This window comes from Vipera berus (assembly GCF_964194415.1).
Source record: "Vipera berus genome assembly, chromosome: 1".
Classification (NCBI taxonomy): domain Eukaryota; kingdom Metazoa; phylum Chordata; class Lepidosauria; order Squamata; family Viperidae; genus Vipera; species Vipera berus.
The window spans coordinates 305,480,696-305,500,934 of NC_138202.1; the positions used below are offsets into that span (position 1 = coordinate 305,480,696).

General features: G+C 34.9%; 1 protein-coding gene across 4 annotated transcripts in view; it reads left to right on the forward strand.

Moving 5' to 3' along the window:
• CDC42BPA (CDC42 binding protein kinase alpha) overlaps nucleotides 1–20,239 on the forward strand; it is a 153,821-nt gene that overhangs the window by 79,613 nt on the left and 53,969 nt on the right. For 3 of the 4 annotated variants that reach the window (XM_081335744.1, XM_081335741.1, XM_081335743.1), the window contains exons 13-19: nucleotides 3,482–3,724; nucleotides 4,046–4,156; nucleotides 4,711–4,958; nucleotides 9,878–9,983; nucleotides 11,361–11,485; nucleotides 17,731–17,836; nucleotides 19,123–19,271. In XM_081335744.1, the coding sequence (XP_081191870.1) occupies nucleotides 3,482–3,724; nucleotides 4,046–4,156; nucleotides 4,711–4,958; nucleotides 9,878–9,983; nucleotides 11,361–11,485; nucleotides 17,731–17,836; nucleotides 19,123–19,271 (1,088 nt within the window). The remainder of the gene's footprint in view (nucleotides 1–3,481; nucleotides 3,725–4,045; nucleotides 4,157–4,710; nucleotides 4,959–9,877; nucleotides 9,984–11,360; nucleotides 11,486–17,730; nucleotides 17,837–19,122; nucleotides 19,272–20,239) is intronic. The other variant, XM_081335742.1, reaches the window with a different exon arrangement.

The following is a 20,239-nucleotide window of genomic DNA, read 5'->3' on the forward strand; positions in this document are numbered from 1 at the left end:
GACAGAGAATGAGGTGGCTGGATGGAATCACTGAAGCAGTAGGCGTGAGCTTAAATGGACTCCAGAAGATGGTAGAGGACAGGAAGGAAGACCTGGAGGAACGTTGTCCATTGGGTCGCGATGGGTCGGACACGACTTCGCAGCTAACAACAACATAGACGATGAAAAGATTAGTGAGGGAAGAATCCTACAATACCTCATGAATGCTGATCTGTCGAAGGTCCTGGAAGAATTCCAAAATATATTAAATAAGGACATAACACTTCAGGAAATTATAGAAGCAATTAAAAAATAAAAAAGTAATAAAACACCCTGCCCTGATGGATTACTGTCTGAAATATACAAAAATCTTCAAGAACTTTTGGGCCCAACTTTATTGGATACATTTAATGAAGTATTAAAAGTAGCAAAGATCCCAAATTCATGGAAAGAAGCAACCATACATTAATTCCTAAAGAAAACTCAGATTTGACTCTCATTAAAAGCTATACGCCTATCTCTTTACTAAATACGGATTATAAGATCTTCATGACAATAACGGCAGAAAGATTAAAAAGATACTTGGTTGAATTTATCCATACATTAAAACAGTTTCCTGCCCAAAAGGTAAATAAGACATAAAGTTAGGATCATATTAGATATGCTTGAGTATTACGAATCGCATAATGAAAACCAAATGGCATTGATTTTTGTTGACGCGCAGAAAGCATTTGACAACATCAAATGGGATTTCATGTTGACCCAACTCAAACATATGGAATTTGGGGAAAGATTCATAAACATGTTCAAAGCAATCTATTCTAAACAAGAAGCAAAAGTAATTATAAATGGAGAATTAACAAAAAGTTTCCAAATACAAAAAGGTACGAGACAAGGTTGCCCACTATCAGCATTATTATTTGTACTCTCTTTAGAAGTTTTAACAAGAATAATCTGAAAAGATAAATTGATTAAAGGCTTAGAAACTAAAAAAGAGAGATTTAAATTACAGGCCTATGCAGATGATTTAGTCTTTATTTTGGAAGAGCCCCTAGAGTCCGGAACAAGTCTATTATAGGTTTTGGAAAACTATGGAGATGTAGCGGGGTTGAAAATTAACAAAGAAAAAAACCAAAATGCTAGTTAAGAATATGACCAAATTACAAGAAATCGAGCTAGCAGAAAAAATTAACATTCAAATAACTAAAAAAGTAAGATACCTGGGGATTCAACTGACGGCAAGATGCATCACAGTTAAAAGAGAAAACTACGACAAAATAATAGACCAAATTACAGTGGATTTAGATAGATGGAAAAACCTGCAGCTCTCTTTTATGGGGAGAATAGCGACAATTAAGATGAATGTACTCCCTAAATTACTTTTTCTATTCCAATGCATACGGATTAAGTTAGGCAAAGACTTCTTTGAAAATTTAAACAAAATTATATCCAAATTTATTTGGCAAGGGAGAAAACCGAGAATTAAATTCAATTTATGACAAGATGCAAAGGAAAGAGGGGAATTCGGCCTTCCAAATTGGGAAAAATACTATCAGGCGGCAACATCTGCTTGGATAAAGGAATGGATACACCTAAGGAACAGGAGACTGTTAGCATTAGAAGGTCACGACATGCAGATAGGGTGGCATGCAATACTGTGGTACGGGAAACACAAGGCACACCAGTATTTTCAGAAACACTATATTAGACGGGCACTATTAGATGTGTGGACTAAAATTATAAAATTTAACTACATAAAAATTCCCACTTGGATATCGACATTGGAGATATTTATGCACCCAAAATTTATGAACTTAGGAAAGGTAATTACGTATAAAGACATTCTAGATGAAAGTGGAGAGTTGAAAACAAGGAAAAAATTATTAGAAAATGGCATAGAGCTGGAATGGTGGGCATATCTGCAAATCTAATCACGATACAGAAAAGATAAGAAACAACCCGGGATAAAATTAGAACACAGAGAATTAGTTAAAATTCTATTAGGAACAGAGAATAAAACGATAAAAAAGATATATCAATATTTACTAGAACAAGACATGCTAGAAGAACCAGTAAAAGACACAATGCTAACTTGGGGCAAAAATTTTGGCTATAGTATCGATCTAGATAATTGGCAATTATTATGGGACAGTAACAGGAGGCTAATGTTAGCCACCACCTATAAAGAAAATCTATATAAGAATTGCTAGAAGTGCTTTCTTTTCTGTATCAGCATAATAACAGATAGTAAAAAGTAAACCTACACCCTTTGCTACCTTCTTCTTGGGGAAAAGATAAATCTGAACTTCATATAATATATGGATTTTTAGGGATTAAATAGCGGCCAGTTGCTAATGAAATTGCTTGTGACCATACAATATTGATTGTATTTTCATAGAAAGTACTGTGTAAATTTTAAAAAGTGATCCAAGCAATGCTGTGGCTATCTTTTCTCAGCGTGTGGAGACCGTAGGGACCTAGATGAGGAATAACAGGCTTCAACCGAATCCTGGCAAGATGAAGTGGATGGGGATGCTGGGGTTCTCCAGATCTGGTTATTTATTATCTTTAGTTTTGAATGGGGATGCACTACCCCAGACAGACCTGGTGCACAATCTGGGGGTTCTCCTGGACTTGCAACTCCTGCTCAAAGAGTAGGTGGCAGTCATGGCTAGGAAGGGCATTGTGCAATTGATGTGCGTGCCTGTTGCACCCTTATCTGGATCCTGCACACAGTCATGCCCTAGTCATCTCTCAGTTGGATTACTGCAATGCACTCTACATGGGACTATCCTTGAAGAATATCCAAAAGCTACAGCTGATGCAGAATGAAGTGGAGCAAACAGTTCTAGGGCCCCTACAGTGGCATATATAACACAACTGTTGCACAAGCTTCATTGGATACCACTTTTATTTCAAGCCTAATTCAAGCTGTTGGTTATTACCTTTAAAGGTCGGTATGGCATGGATCTTCTAGGGTATCTGAAGAGCCATCTCATCCCAATGTGATTAGTCTGCTCTGCTCACACCAGTGGAAGAGGCCTGCTACAGACCCTTCTGCTAAGGAATTTTTGTGGGTGGGGACAAGAAGAGCCTTTTCCACTCTGGCCCCAACTCTATGGAACACTCTGTCACCAGACGTGAGAATTGCTCCCTTTTAGCCTTCCAGTAGGGTATTAAAACTTAGTTTTTCCAGGGGAATACTCACTGCTGATGGTGGTTTATGGGGTAAGAAGACCTTATCCCCATGCCATTCATGTCCTTAGTTCTGTTTTTTAGCTAGTTTTAAAGTTTTAATATGCGTAGCTTTAAATTTTTAATTGCTTTTCTATTTATCTTTTTTTGTTCTATAAACTGTCCAGAGACACCCTAGTGGGGAGGTGGACAGCATATAAATTTAATAAATAAATAAGATATAGTTACATGTCTTACTTGTTTTAGCCCTATTTAGTGGTAGAAAGCTAATATTTAAGGGTATGTCATATTTTGTTTCTGATTGCAGGAACTGCTTGAATCCAGTGAGAGGTTAAAGGCACAAACCAAAGAACTGAAAGATGCACATAGCCAACGGAAACTGGCCATGCAAGAATTCTCTGAGATGAATGAGCGACTTACTGAACTGCATTCACAAAAACAGAAGCTTACCCGCCAAGTTAGAGATAAAGAAGAAGAGATGGAAGTGTTGATGCAAAAGGCAGAAACCTTGCGACAAGAACTACGTAGAACAGACAGAATAAAGAAGGAAGTAAGTTTAATCTCTCTCTCTCACACACTCACTTTTAGTGCACCAAAACTCACCACAGATTTACCTTAGGGATTCTATTACATGAAAAAGTTCACTTAAAGAATTTAAATTCAAGTGTTTGTCTTTTAGTTGATTAACCAATGGTAATTTTAAATAATAGACTTTTTCTGCAATTCATTTTAATCTTCTTAATATGCTTATTGACATTATTATCATTATGATAGAATTATATATGCAGATGAATCCAGAGGTTTCTGGTGCATTACTAAGGAAAAAATATTGCTAAAAAGAATGTTTATGATTTTAAAATTATATTTGTAGCTGGAAGTTCATGCTGAAGCTGCAGCTGCTGAGGCATCCAAGGACAGGAAGCTACGTGAGAGAAGTGAGCAATATTCTAAGCAGCTGGAAAATGAATTAGAAGGACTAAAGGTTAGTCTTTACTGATTTCACCATTTTAAAGCATGTAACTGCCTTTGTCTGATATAGGGGTAGGAGATTTGCAAGTTTGTATATTATCATTTACAATAGCTTATTTTGAGATGATTTTAAATGGAAGGCATACTAAAATGCATAGAAATCAATCATCCTTAACATAGCCTTTGTTCATGTAGATATCCATTAGATATGTAATTTTAAGGTATTCTAGTAATGTGTTTTCTATATACTTCAAATGAGTTGACTTACAGAGTACATCCAAAATCGAGGATGCATGATCCTTGTGGAATTGAAATTTGGCAAATCTTACAAAGCAATTTATGTCATAATATAAAATGTCATAAAACATTTCCTGTGGTCAAATTTTGATGTTTGACTGGGCTATCATGGGCTACTTTCCAGGCAAAATAAATTGCCTCCCTGAATTTTTAAGAACTTTTCAAGTGCATTAGAAGCTTTGCTATTGTTTAAGATATTGAGGAATGAGGATTCTGATAAGGAAATATCTCTGAAACAATGACCCAAGGATGATATTGCCTTTTTTGTAGCAGAAGCAAATTGGTTGGTCTCCAGGGGTGAGTAGCACAGAACATCAACAAGAAATAACAAAATTAAAAGCTGACTTGGAAAAGAAAATTGTTTTTTATGAAGAAGAGCTGTCTAAACGAGAAGTAATACATTCTAATGAATTAAAAAATCTGAAGAAGGAATTCCGTGATGCAGAGATCCAACAACTTGCTCTCAAAAAAGAAATTCTGATATTGAAAGACAAATTAGAAAAGACAAGGAGAGAAAGGTATGACCATTCATGTACAATTCCTCTGTACTTGGATATTTTTATGATTTTAAAAAAGTTGATACAGCTGCAGATATTTATGTTTGTATACCCAAATAATATTCTGTCCTAGAGTAACAAATTAATGTATTTCAGCCTTTGAAACAAAATTAATAGCAAATAAATAGATTCATTAGATTCACTATGATCTGTCAAGATATATGTAAAGATTGTATCTTAAATGTGTTGGGTCTTTGCAAGTATATTTATACAATAAGGAATGTCTTTACATAGCCTCTTTTGATCTGTTTTACTTAAAAGATGAAAATGAAGAGTAATGCACAATGATGGTAAATTATCTTGAAAGAGGAATTTACATATGCACTACATTCACCGTCCTAGATAGTTTGTATATATCTGCCTCTGATTTTGATTGAATTCTGAGTGGGTTTTCTTTATAAATAAAGGTCTGTCTCTATCCATAGTAGGTTATGGTAAAATGGAAAGACTCTGTTGCCTGAATGAAGGAGATAATTCTTTTTTTTGTTTTTGTTTAAAGATTCTCCTTCACACTTGCGTGCTCCGGTTAGTAGGGCAACCCTCTGAGTGTAAGTGGAGATGTGAGCAGATGTTATTGGCAGAATAGAGTGGGTAACTATATTTATTTACCCATATCATTGATAAGGCAACAATAGCAAAATAAATATAAAAACAAAATTTTAAAAACCATATAAAAAACTAGAACCAAGGAGATGGATGGCACAGGGATGAGAACCTCTGTTTACCCCATCAACCACCTCTAGTGGTCCCAAGCCAACTGGCAAAACCAAGTTTTTATGTGCTTCCAGAAGGCCAAGAGGGTAGGAGCAGTTCTCACCTCTGGTAAGAGAACAATCCACAGCACCAGGGCCTTAGCAGAAAAGGCTCCTCTTGTCCCCGCCCACTGAAATTCATGAGAAAGATTCTGCAGTAGGGCCCTTCCGCTGGAGCAAGTGGGATGAGCTAGTCCCATTGGATTGAGAGAGCTCCTCAGGTACCCTGGACCCATATCATATAGGGTTTTATCAGATACTCCTCTTTTTTGCCCAATTGGAAGATTCTGGACAGAACTCCATTCTGATAATTATTTCTCTAGCAAAAACAAAGTTTGTTCCAATTAACTGAATGTAGTCTTTATATATGTAAATGTTGCTAACAGTTTCTTTTGTAGTAGATTTCATTAAAAATAGACTTGTAAATATATTTATGATTGATGGTATCTATTCAAAGAAACAGGATTTGGGCCACAAAATGTGCTTTATGTCAAGGAATAACATTATTATTTAAAGCACATTTAGATTATAGAATTAGAAGGGAACATTTATGACCACCTACTCCATGAAGGAATTCGTATTAAATAATCCCTAGAGCTAGCTGTCTGGCCTTCACTTGAACATATCCAGAAAGGTAACATTCAGTTCCACTGCTGAATTACTCTTATTAACAGAATATATTTTCCTACTATTTGAACTACAATCTCTGCTCCTATAATTAATCTATATCTTGTACTCTGGGAGAACAGAGACATGGTTTTGAGTCTGTGCAACATCCTTTGAGATAATTGAATCCAATCTCAATAATCTTTATTCAAGATGAAATATCACTCATTATACTTCTCAATAACTCTTGTAGTTTTTCTGAATCTTTCCTAGAATGCACTGCACACTTTTGGACACAGTATTTTTTCCAACCAAACTTGACTTGTATATAGGTTTTACGCCCAACTGTACTAAATGTAAACTGGATCTATCTATAAGTTACTATTGTACCACCATGGGATGCTATTGAATCATGACTGCTAATTTACAGATATCAATTGTCCTGGAATTCAGCTGGTGCTTAATAAATCACTTCAATAAGCACTGAATACTTGAATGGTTGACTCTAACCAAATTCTGTCCCTTCTGAATATTTCATGTTCTGTTTATCAAAGTTATAATTTTATAATTGATATTTTTATTTTTATTTAGAAAATAAAAATTGGATTCTGTAAAGAGTCAAAAGGATGTTATATTAAAATAGTGAGGAAATACACTTGATAAAGCAACCAAAACAGATAATTTGTGAGAAATAAACATCAAGTACCAATTCTGACAGGACAGATTAATTGAAATGAATAGTATTGGAATTTCTTTTTCTATTTTTTAAAATTAAATATAAAATGAATAGTACATGAGGTTTATATCTCAATCTTGATATTTTTCTTGCAAAACATGTTATTTTAGTTTTATCTTTGTTCAGTTGTTTTTCTGTAGTTTATACTGATATCAAGACATATTAAAGGCCTTGCTTTGAGAGATATTTTTAAATATCTAGCAAAAATGCTGTAAGGAGAATACTGATTAGTTTGTTAGAAAATAGGCAAAATGAAATATTTTAATGGCTATTAAAGGAATTACCAAGATGACATTCTATTGTAAAAACAGTTTTTGAAAAATGGCAACTTAAAAAGATATGTACTACATTGTTTTGTTGCATTTTGATAAAATATCAGGAGTATATACTTAATTGCAAATTTATGATACTGAGAGTCTCATTGTGGGCACCCTTATTTAACAAAACTATTCTAAAGTAATTTTGTGCAGAACTGCAGCATGTATTATACTGCTCTGCTTTTTGATTTGTATCTTCCGCTATTTTTTAGACCAGGGGTGCTGAAATAGAGAAGAAAATTGTATCAGGATTGAAGCTTGAAAGCATATCTATGTTGCACCTAAAATTAATTTTCTTCTGTTAACACTTGAACCACCAAATAACAAACTCAGATTTTTTCCCTTTTATTATTCTGAAGCAGTTTCATTTCTTTCTATCTTCAGTTGTAACATTCAACATCAGATCTCTAAATCTGTTGTCAGAGTTATTTACATAAAGTTCCACATCACATCTTTTGCATTTTGCAAAATAAAATAAATTTTTAAAAATACTTCTAGACAATTTGTGCTAAACACAAATATCAAAATGAAGATGTAATCATATGCTTAATTTGAAGAATAGTGAACTGTTGTCTGAGAAGTTAGTCTTAAACCCCAGTCTGAGGCATAGCTGTGTGACCCATTATCTATCCCCCTGAGAGTTAATGCTTTAATCTTTGTTGGCTTTACCCCAGAATGTTCATCATATGCATGGAATGTGTTAGTTGAAGAGAGGAGTGGATGGTGTTGGATTACAGCTTCAGAGTTTGAACAGCAGTTATTAATATGCAACACTGTTGGAATGAAGCATTGTGTTTCAAAAGATGCCTAGCAACATGCCAGTTCACAATTGGTTCAGATATGCTGTGTTGTATGTCAGAGTCTGGCTGAAAAAAAAATTTGCAGGCAGGGTATTTTGTTCCCCTTCTCTACATTTTATTTTCATAGTTAAACATAAACATTTCTAAGTATCTTTGGAGAACGATTATAAATTCTGTCCTATAGACATGCCACAAGCATAATTATGGGGATTGTTTAAGCATGATAGGTTAAACAAACTTATTTTCTCAGCTAGCTTTCCCTATTGCCTTCAGTTCTTGCTAAGCAAAGATATATAAAAATTATACCTAATATATCACAGTTATAGCTAGTAAGCTATATAATAGGCAGGAACTAGAGGCAGGGGCCTTTTTGTCTTAAGACAAATAGGGTTAAACAGTTTAACCATGGGGTGGGAAGGAAAATCCACAATATTTCATCTTTGTTTCATGTACTTACTGAGGACTATTTATTAGAGTGTACTTATGAGAGTTTTTTTAAAGGATTCGTGATTGTCATTATAAGACTCTAATATGATCCACTTCAAATAAAATTATACTAGATGGATACCCAGGTACAACAAAATGATGTCTATTTTATTTCAGAATTGCCACAAAACAAGCTTAATTACTTTTGGGGTTGTGTTTATCCCCCCAAATTATGGCTTTGGCTTTTGACCTTGTTTTATGGAATAAAACCATGGAATCAATTTTGTTCCATAAAAAAATTACCAGAAAGACGCAGTTATGGCTTGATCCCAGTTATAACTATTATTGTATCTCAAGTTCAAGTGCCCAGTGGAATGACTTTCTGGACTGTAGGGGAAGTTGTCAGTTCAGCTTTTTATTTATAAACTTTTGATACTTGTGATTCATTTTTCCACAATAAAACAAAACAAATTCTATCAGGTAAAGGTTGAAAGCAAGTAGTGATCTGAAGCTGTTTTTGTGATAAGGAAATGCAATCTACAGTATAGTTTACCTTTTCAAATATCACATTATGATGTGAGACTTTTAGGATTCTTCATTGCCTATAAAATGTTACTTATCCTGAAATTTAGGAATGTTCATATTAAAGAAGATTGCTTAATGATAAATGAGAATTTGGAGGTTTCAAGAGTTTTGTTATATTAAACCAACTTTATTAACCTAATGGGAATCTCTCTGCATCAAGCTTTTCAGATTTTGAAAACCATATATGGCAATTGTTTCTTTTATACTGACTAGGATTTTGAAAATGCAGTGTTATAAAGATGAGTAAGCATACTGAATCAGAACACTTATTCTGAACTGTAACTGTTTGAATTCATAGACTATATATTATAATAGTGAAGCAGGAGCAATGCATCTAGAATATCCACGCAATATAATTCTCTCTGAAATTAAAGGGCTTTGTTCAGTGAAACCTAGACATATTTTGGTTATAATGATACATACTTCAAACGATCCATATGTTTAAGGCATTTATGAATTGGAACTGCAAACATCTACTAGCGTAAATTCTAATATTATATAGTGTTATAAAAGTGCATATTGTATGGATTATCATGTTCTTTTTGGTCTTGGTTACTGTGGGATCTTAATGTTTTTATGTATATTTTAAGTTATGATGAAACATATATGAGGAAATTATACTTTATGTATGATAACTGTGTTGCACATTTTACCATAGCCAAAATGAAAGGGAAGAGTTTGAAACAGAATTCAAACATAAATATGAACGGGAGAAGATTCTACTGACTGAAGAGAACAAGAAGCTTTCCAATGAGCTTGACAAGGTGAGTGGTATATTGTTTAAATATACATTAATGTATTGAGCAGAATTAGGTAAAGTTGGTAATAGAACTTATTTATTCATCAATCTTGCTAAGCACAAATCTAGGTAGCTAACAAAAATTTAAAATAATGTACAAAAAAGACATAAAATAGCTGCCAAAGGAACCATGCCACCTAGAAATATGGGCTCAACTACTCTCCTGATACATATGCCCAGAAAAACAAACAGCTCTTAAGAGATTCCAAAAGGCCAGCAGAATCAGACCAGCATATATTTGGGCTGACCTAATCTTGGATGGTATGGTATTTCAAGGGACAGGCGCTGTGATAAAAAAGCATACTTTCTGGATCCCACTAGATGACATTTTCTACTCAATGGGACCTCCTGCCAGACTTGATGAGATTAGTAGAGTCAGTTGGAGAAAAGGCTTTATAAATAACAACCAACACCTTAAATTCAATCCAGAAGAGGTCAGTGAAGCAAAGGAGTAATGTAGTAGGATGAACCACCACATTCTGAACCTTTTGCAATTTCCACATGTTCTTCAAGGACAGCAGCATGTAGAACACATTTCAGTAATCAACTTAAGAGGAACCAAAACTTGAGTTACAGTATGCAGTGCCTCTTTTTCCAGGAAAGGTCACAAATGGTGCACAGCACAAAATTTTACAAATGCCCTCCTACCCACAGCTGCCGTCTGCTCCTCAAATAGGAGCCATGAATCCAGAAGAATGCTCAAGTGGTATACTAGTTTTGCCTACTTATCCAAAATTAAAGATGAAAAGTTACCAGTTCCAGATAGCCCTAAAATTCCAAACCAATTAGTCTTAGTCTTAGTCTTAGTCTTAGTCTTAGTCTTAGTCTTAGTCTTAGTCTTAGTCTTAGTACAATCAACCAGTGGAACAGTTTACTCCCAGAAATCGTGGGCGCTCCATCGCTGGAAGTTTTTAAAAAGAGACTGGACAATCACCTGTCCTCCTGCTTGATGGGGCTGGACTAGAAGACCTCCAAGGTCCCTTCCAGCTTTATTCTATTCTATTCTTATTGGATGAGTTGAAGCCTATTCTTGCTGAAGTAAATAAAAAGATATTCAGCATTTGCCTAAATGTTTTTAATGTTACAGTGTTATTTTTAGAGGCAGTATATCAGTAATGACACTTTGGAGAATTTCAGAAGTTACAACTTTTTTTCGCAGAAAAATAAGAAAATACTCATAGATATATATAACGTAAGAAACTCTTGGGCAATACATTTGTGAGTGTAATTAGTGCCCCATTTAGATTTTTTAAATGCATGATAAGCTCAGTAGAAAGCACTTTGAGATCACTATTGCAGCATCATAATTGTCACCATAATATTTTTTAAAAAATATATTTAGCTTACAACAATGTATGAAAGACTAAGTATGAGTAACCGACAACTTGAAGAAGAGATGAGAGATCTTGCTGACAAAAAAGAATCTGTAGCACACTGGGAAGCCCAGATTACTGAGATCATCCAGTGGTAAGGACATTTTTCTGTTTGTGACTCACGCGCTAAGGTACATTATTTTTGCATAACAAAAAATAATTTTGCAGCTTCGTTATCTGTTTTGAGTCTTCTGATAATCCCAACTCCTCTTAGAGGAGTATAAATCATGTCAGACAAAGGTTCTTGACCTTTCAAGAAGTCATAAGCCATACCTAAGAGAATTAATCTCGCTTGCTTATATGTCATTAGCTGTAGCAGTTTCATGCATGAATATATAATAGAACAAAGGAGTTATTAAAAACCTTGAGCTGTTATTGTTCCTAATACTAAAATATTTTAAGTGGATGAAACATGGTACAGTCACTTGGCACTTTCCTCAAACTGAAACTATTAGCATAGAATGCAAACTGACTTTCCAGTAAAAATGTTTATATCAAATAGACATCTCTCTGAGTGACAAGACTAAGAGTGAAAAACAGGGATAAATTCAGAATTGTTAATGGAAAAATACTTTTGCTGTAATCTGTTATCCCAATGTTTTATATTTAGGTCTAATTTTAACAAACTTTTCCACAAGTCATTTAACATTGATTAATGATAACATCTTCTATCAGATTAACATATTTACTATTCATCTTGCTTGCTTTCATAGCAGCTGTGTAATTTATTTTTTATTAAAAATAGACAAACAGAGGTCTTTTAGAGAAATATTTAGCTCATCTGCATTTTTATTTGAAATGTAATTTTGCTGTCCTTATATAGAAATAGTTTTCTCTCTCTGTCTCTCGATCCATGTTTATCTTTACAGTCTGACATAAGCAAAAAATTAAAAAAAAATCAAAGCTACATAATTTGAAATATTTTTTTTCAACTCCTGCTATAACTTTGGCTACAAGAAAAAACTATAACATTGATATATAACATTGACAACTATATTTTACTAAGTCCCTCATTCATTCATTGGAAACATAATATTATTGATGAAGATACATCTGCTGTCTAAAAAAGAAAATTGAAATATAATAGATACACCTTGATTATTAAAAACTATTTGGGATAGTTTTAAAACTATTTAGGATAAATGGCATTTCAGAACATAAAATTGTTTCCTCAAAACAACAGACATTCCAGAATGGAGGAGACAGACTTGGAGTTTGGAATGTTCCATTTCTCACGTGCGGATTTTTCTTTGATCACTGGAGACCCAACTATTCAATAGATTCACACCCTCACTCAGCTTAAGGCTCTCAGAGAGTCCCAACATTAATTCTTCCCCAGCTAACTAACCAGCCATTAACTATGCAGCAGAGAATGTTAGCAGCAGGCTCATAAGAATGTGAAGAGGGAGAGGAGAGGCATTGGTATCTTGAAACCAGGGAACTGATTGTTCCTTTCTTTTACTAATAACAGAAGGAAATAGCAATATTGCCTTCATCACATATTTCCCTAAAAGGACAACTGCACGCCCTAACCATTTTTCATTCTTCTTCTTTTTATATGCCAATTTATATTAGTTGCTGCTATTGTTCTGGGTTTAATACAAACATTGCTTTGGACTGGAGGGGAAAAATGCATTTACTAGTTATCTGCATTTAATAGCATTCCTGCATATGATATAATACCCTTGGACACTTCAGATAAACAATGAAGATTTAATTTTCTCTGGGGATACTGCCTTATTCTTAAACCTTAAATTTACTTATATAATCTTCATTCAGAGTTCACGTCAGTGTGAACAATCTTATTTTTCTACTACGTTCAACCTTCATAATATATAAGCTATTCTGATCCCTCTCCACTTTTTAATATATTTTACTATTGCAAATACACAGAAACGGGGGGACACATGGTCTGCTCTGCTACTAAGAACATTTGCATATTTAATTTGTAATATTTTTTGTCTCTTCCAAAACAAAATGTTGAAACAAAATCTCATTTTATTCCTTGTTCCTTTATTATTTGCTCTGATTCCTGCAGAGCAAACATTCCATGGACCCAAATTGTCAATTGTTGTTATTGTTATAATTATTTCTCTCCAATTTGGTAACTTCAGTATGATCACAACTCTAGTGTTGCTTTGACTTTTTCATTATTATTTTTTTTTATCTTTTATCCCAATACAGTAGTCATAAAACTGCTAAGCTTGTAAGCCGCCCTGAGTCTTCGGAGAAGGGCGGGATATAAATGGAATTAAAATAAATAAATAAATAAATAAAATAAAATAACTCAAGAAATATTCAAAATATATGTCACTGTAAAGTCATAGCAGATTTTGCCTTATGCTATAGTTAGAATCAAATTAATGCAATTCTGTTATAAAATAATAGTGAAAAGCTATCATTATAAAGATGCACATTTTCCTCCAAATGTCAAAAATCATGTCATATATTTACATATATTTTTGAATTTATCTCTCTTTATAAATAATGAGATCAGCTATTGAAAAATGGTAGAAGCAATCCAGTGGTTATACTGAGCCAAGATTCCTGAATCGAAAGGGCTTCACATAAAACAATTATGTTATTTCACAATTTGATCACAATTTTAAAAAGTTGTGATTCCTTTACCAACAGTTATTAAATATGTGCATATCTTGCATAAAGATGAGAGTTAATTGGCCATCATGCAATAATTCTGAACAATTGATTTAGTTACAATATGAACTAAAATCACAATTATGCATCTGACAAAGTCTGTTTCAGAATTGAACTGAAGAATGAACAATGCATTTATGTATGGAAAATGTGTCTGTGATTAAGGATAAAGATATACATATGTAAGATGATGCAGTTACATCTATTCAAGGGAATGTATTGATTATCTTGGCTGTGATTCTAGACATCCACTTCCAGAACTCCATTTGGAATTTTATTGATGATCAGATTCTGTATGAAATTACCATATTGCAAGTTAGGCTAATTCCAGTTCTAAATCATGCTGTCATGTTTATTTGGCGGTTGCAAGTCATCCTGGAATCGACCTACATTGAGGGTCACACACTGGATCTATTTTTTGTTTTGGGGTAATTGATGTGTAATTTGAGGGTGTAAGACATTAACATCAGTCCCTGGCAAGATCTCTATCTGATTATTATGAATCTTACAGGCACTCCTTAGCTCCATAATAGGGGCACGTCCACTACAGTGGTCTGCTGTAGCTACTTTATGGATTTCATTGGTTTCCAACAGGTGTTTGGAGAGTTTCCCAACAGGCTGCTTGGCAATTCTGTGGAGAAAGTAGTTAAGATTTAGAATACCAAATTAGCTGCTTGATAGGATTGCCACCCAGTGGCTTCTGACAGAATGCCAAACCAGGTTTGCTTCTTGGTTTACTAGACCAAGTTCAGGTGTATATTGTGGCAGTAAAAACCACATAGTAGCAATCCTTTTCTGCACTTACTGCACTTGCAGAATGCCTGCAGCAGGATTATGTTGACCCATTCCTTCTGTGATAAAATACTGCAGAGGCACAATATTCGTCTTCAGACTTTGTGCCACTTTGTCAGATACTTTAAAGATGAAAATGATCCCTTTTACACAAAATTAATACTGAATGGGCAAGCCATAGAACCATAGGACTGGAAGGGACGTTGGAGGTCTTCTAGTCCAACCCTGTGCCCAAGGCATCAGACAAATAGTTTTCAATCTTTTCTTGAAAAACTTCAGCAATGGAGCAACCACAACTCTGGGAGGCAAGTTTCCATTGCTTAATAGTTCTTACTTCAGGAAATTTCTCCTTATTTCCAGGTTGGATTTCCCTCTGACAAGCCTCAGATGCTATGGTAAACAAATTGACACTCTCCTCTCTTGAAGGCAGAAGTGTTGGAAGACTGTCTCCACTCAGTTTTCTTTTTCTTAAGCTAAACATTCCTAGTTCCTTTAGCTGATCTTCATAGGATTTAGCCTCCAGATTTCTTATCATCTGTGTTGCTCTTCTCTGCACTCTTTCTAGGACCTCAGCATCTTTTTGTATTATATTGACAGAACTGGACTCAGTATTCCAAATATGGTCTTACCAGTGTGGTGTAGATCATCACTTCCTATGTGATGCTATCCCTCTTTTGAATGCATTCCTTGCTGACTCAAGTAATGGTCTGCCAGGACACCTATATCCGTCTCATAGCTAGTACTGATGAGCCAAGTACTGCCTATCCTCTACCGGTGCATGTGGTTTTTCTTGCCTAAATGCAGGACCTTACTTTTTCACCATTGAACTGCATCTTGTTGGGCAGGGTGCAATGCTCAATTGACAGCAGTAAACTCTTGTGGGACCAGTTAGGATTCATTTAAACCTGCTTCTCAAAAAGTCCTCTGTTAAATGAATCTAGTCACTAGTAAATTGTTTCTGAGGGATATGTGTGACCAGAAATATGGGAGGTGGTAAACAGCTATTAAGGAGAGGGTGTTACTTCTAGCCTGGCAGAAGGCAGTTTTTCTCCCACTTAATAAGCCATTGTTCATCCCAATTGCCTTTTGATCAGCTGGTCTTTAACTTAGATCTCTCAACAGTATTCAATACTTTCAAGCATATTTTTTAATTTGTTTAGCAAATTTAGCTGCCCAGAGTCTCATGATAGTGAGATAGGTGGCATATAAATTAAATAAATAAGTAAATTTATATAGCCACTCATTTATACATGGAAATCAAACTTAATCAAACCACACAAATCCAATTCAAAAGAAACCAGATCAAACTAGGCCCTAAAATTACACTATCAACTTCTTAAACAAAACCACAAATGTCTGTAGGATTGGGAGCCATGGGCATTTTTTGCCATGATTCCCTGTCTTCCTGATTAGTTTTGTTGAGGGAGAAGTCAAATTCTTAGGCACACCAGCGTGGTGTTCCTTAGAGGTTGGCCAAATTCTCTATCTTATTTTAATGTTTAAATCATTTATCTTTGTGTGAACTAGGGAGCAGCTTTTCTAAGATGTTTGTTTGCCATACAGTCCTGCCCTGAACTCAGGTTCTTTTATTTGACTGTTGCCTTTCAACAAGCTGCAGAAACTATAAAGCTGATGTTTTCCTTAGAAAAAGCAGCATGGGAAAAATATTCCTCTTATAATCAGATAAAATAAATAGAATGCTCTCATCTGATTAAAAATTAGTAACATTTATTTTATTTATTTATTTATTTTATTACATTTATATACCGCCCTTTCCCGAAGGACTCAGGGCGGTTTACAGGGTAATTAAAAACCAGATACAAAAGTTAAAAACAAGTTTAAAAAAATTACATTTGTCCCTGTATAAATAAAACCCCAGTTAAAATAAGATTAATCCTCAGCCTAGGCCAGAGAGCTCGAAGAGCCAGGTCTTCAGGTCCCGGCGGAATGAACGGAGGTCGGGGGCAGTCCTCAGCTCCACTGGCAGCTGATTCCAAAGGGCAGGCGCCCCCACTGAGAAGGCCCTATCCCTGGGTGTCATCCACCGGCAATCTCTTACCGGTGGCACCCTGAGAAGACCCTCCCTGTGGGAGCGCACTGGACGAAGGGAACTTGATGCCGGCAGCAGGTGTTCCCTCAGATATCCCGGACCCAAGCCATGTAGGGCTTTATAGGTCATTACCAGCACCTTGAATCTCACCCAGAGGGGAACCGGAAGCCAATGCAGCTTGCGGAGTAGAGGTGTTACATGGGAGTATCGGGAGACCCCCATCACAACTCGCGCGGCCGCATTTTGCACCAGCTGAAGCCTCCGAGTGGTCCTCAAGGGCAGCCCCATGTAGAGAGCGTTGCAGTAGTCTAAACGGGAAAAATGGAAAAATCTGGCTTCGCACTTTTAAAAAGCATTTCCTTTCGGTTCTGACTCATTCCTATTGATATAAGAACTGCACAGATCATTACACCCTTCAATTCCTGTTCATCAGAAGAAATCACGAAACGTTGAAGGGCAGTACAGTGGCTGATCCTAAAAAGCTAACTAGAGCTGGATCTAGCTATCACTTGTATGGGAGACTAAGAAATCCCAAGAGTGTAATCTAGATTGGACAATTGAAAAACCATCCTGGTAGAAGAGAATTTCAAACCGTATCGCTGGTATGTTGTGAACAGGCATTGATTTCTTGAGGAAACTGTTATTTTTCTGTTCCCAAAGTAATTTCATAATAGTCACACCTTGAGATTCAGCTAACGGAATAATTTCATAAACATGTTTAATTGTGTTAAAATTTCACTGCTGCTTTCCTCCACTTCTTTACTTTTACTTTCTAATTTAATTATGTCCAAATACAGCCCTTAGCTTTTCTAAAGTTTTTAATCTGTTCATTGTTTGTTCAGGGTGAGTGATGAAAAAGATGCCCGAGGTTATCTTCAAGCCTTAGCTTCCAAAATGACTGAAGAACTAGAAGCGTTGAAGAGCTCCAGCTTGGGTGCAAGGGCAACAGTAAGCTTTGGATTTTCTACATGATACTGGTTCTAATAATTTTCCATGCCATCAAATAAATGCTTACTGTAAGCTGTATCAACTGTTGTACCAGTTTAGAACCAGTAGATTATATATCCAGGCACTTAACTTCTTATTCACTATGTAGTTTTCTAATTCAGAAACACCACTGAATACCGATATCATTATAATTTATGGCAAGGTATAGCATGAAAATATTTGTAAAGTATAGTTCAGTTTGTTCGTTAACATAGGAATTTCATGTGATTTCTCCCATTTTTGAAAAATTAACCACACCCATAGGAGAACTCTTATCTTGCTTATGCCACTATTTCTGTTGTTGTTGTTGCTATTAAAATTGTATCCCTATCCAAAGCTTTTATTTGTAAACTTCATAGGAACTGTACCTGGAAAACAGCATGGAAAAAAACCTATGTAAATTACCATTACAGTGCTGTTAGGTTTCCTCCTCTGTTCTTTTTTTTTTTAAATTCATGAAACTGTAATATGCCCTTAGCTCTCTCTGGATTTTTGTAAAAAAAAATCCACTAGAGTAGGGGTAGGCAACCTCGGCTCTTTTATGACTCATGGACTTCAACTCCCAGAATTCCGAGCATAGCTGACTCGGGAATTCTGGGAGTTGAAGTCCATGAGTCATAAAAGAGCCGAGGTTGCCTACCCCTGCACTAGAGAGTAATAATTAAATAAATAATTATTTTTAAAATTGTGTGAGAGGATGACAAAATAATATTTTTCTCAGAAAATGACATTTTTCCTCTCTGTAAATGTCTTTTAATGCTTAATGTAGTCTTTAGCAAAAAGGTTTAATATTTACTCTTTATTTATTAAAATTTACATGCTGCCCATCTCCCCAATAGGGAGACTATATAATAACCTATGTATTTTGCCAGTGAAACCATACTTTTAAAAAAGTAGATTAAAAAAGGTAATGCTTTCACTGATTAAAGTGGCGTGGGAGATTGTTGGCTGATTCTTCCTTTCCCTTTACACCCTCCCAAAAGCTCAATGTTCCTCCAGAGTCACAGAGGAGAAACGGTCAAAAAGCAAAGCAAACAAACTTCACCTTCTACCTCCCGTTCCTTCCACTGGATTTTGGTCCATTACATAAACAATAAGTATCATATCAAAAAAAGGGCAGCTCTGGATCCACCCCCAATATCTAAAAAAGATATTACAATTTTTGTTTTAAATATTAAGTTTTAAATATTAAGGTATGATTGGGATACATTATTAGCTAATAATATTTAAAAACATTTTCTTTGTAGGACATGCCTTGGAAGATGCGTCGCTTTGCGAAACTAGATATGTCTGCAAGGTTAGAGCTACAGTCAGCCCTTGATGCAGAAATACGAGCCAAGCAAGCCATTCAGGAAGAGTTAAATAAAATTAAAGCTTGTAACATTGCAACAGAATGGTAAGATTTAGTGATTCCTTTTAAGACTTTAAGGCAGCTTGTAATATTTTCTGTTGAGAGTCATCCTGATTAATTCTACATTGTATTTGCTTTCAAAAACTGAACATAATAGTTTGATGGCCTGCCATAAAACTCTCAGTTTTCTGTGCATAATTTGCAGTTTATTTGATAATTGTTTCCTGAAAACAGTTGAAAGATTTTAACTGAAAATAAAATAGATGTCATCTATTGCAGCCTTAATAAGATTAACATACAATATTCCTATGACATTCCTATTAGAATACCTGATGAATTTTAAGAATTGCTTTCCAACTGTGGTCTTTCAGACTCTTGTACTGAATTAGGAAATTCTTCATGCAAGATTCCCATTTAGAAGTAGTTACTATAAGATTATCTGTTCTTGGTTAGAAACAATATAAAATCTTTCTCCTTCCTTCCTTCCTTCCTTCCTTCCTTCCTTCCTTCCTTCCTTCCTTCCTTCCTTCCTTCCTTCCTTTTATTCATCCATTTATTTATTCATAATTTTAACAAGAAAATTATTATATGGACATCCAACAGTGATTTCAGCGACTTACAAAAGTAGAACATCAAATGCAAAATCTAATGAACCCCTACCATTTAAAACAAAAGAAATATTAGTTGTATTAGAAAGCAGTTGTAATGATAAGAGTTCTATGTAGTTTCTATCATGCTAATAAATAAATAAATATTCTTTTATGTTAGAATGCTGTTTGATAATACTGCTTTTATGATGAAAAATTTCTGTATACAACTTAGAGTAAATCATTAGAAAATCATAGTTTAAAATCTTGATTCATTAGAATTATATTTATGTATGTTAAAAAATGTTAAAGTAAGTTCAAGAATAGGTATGTAAGCATCCAGTACAAACCGCAATTAGAAAAAAAGGAAAAACTTACTTCACAGTGTAGTAGTTCAAATCCCAGTCTTCTGAATATGTGTCCTGA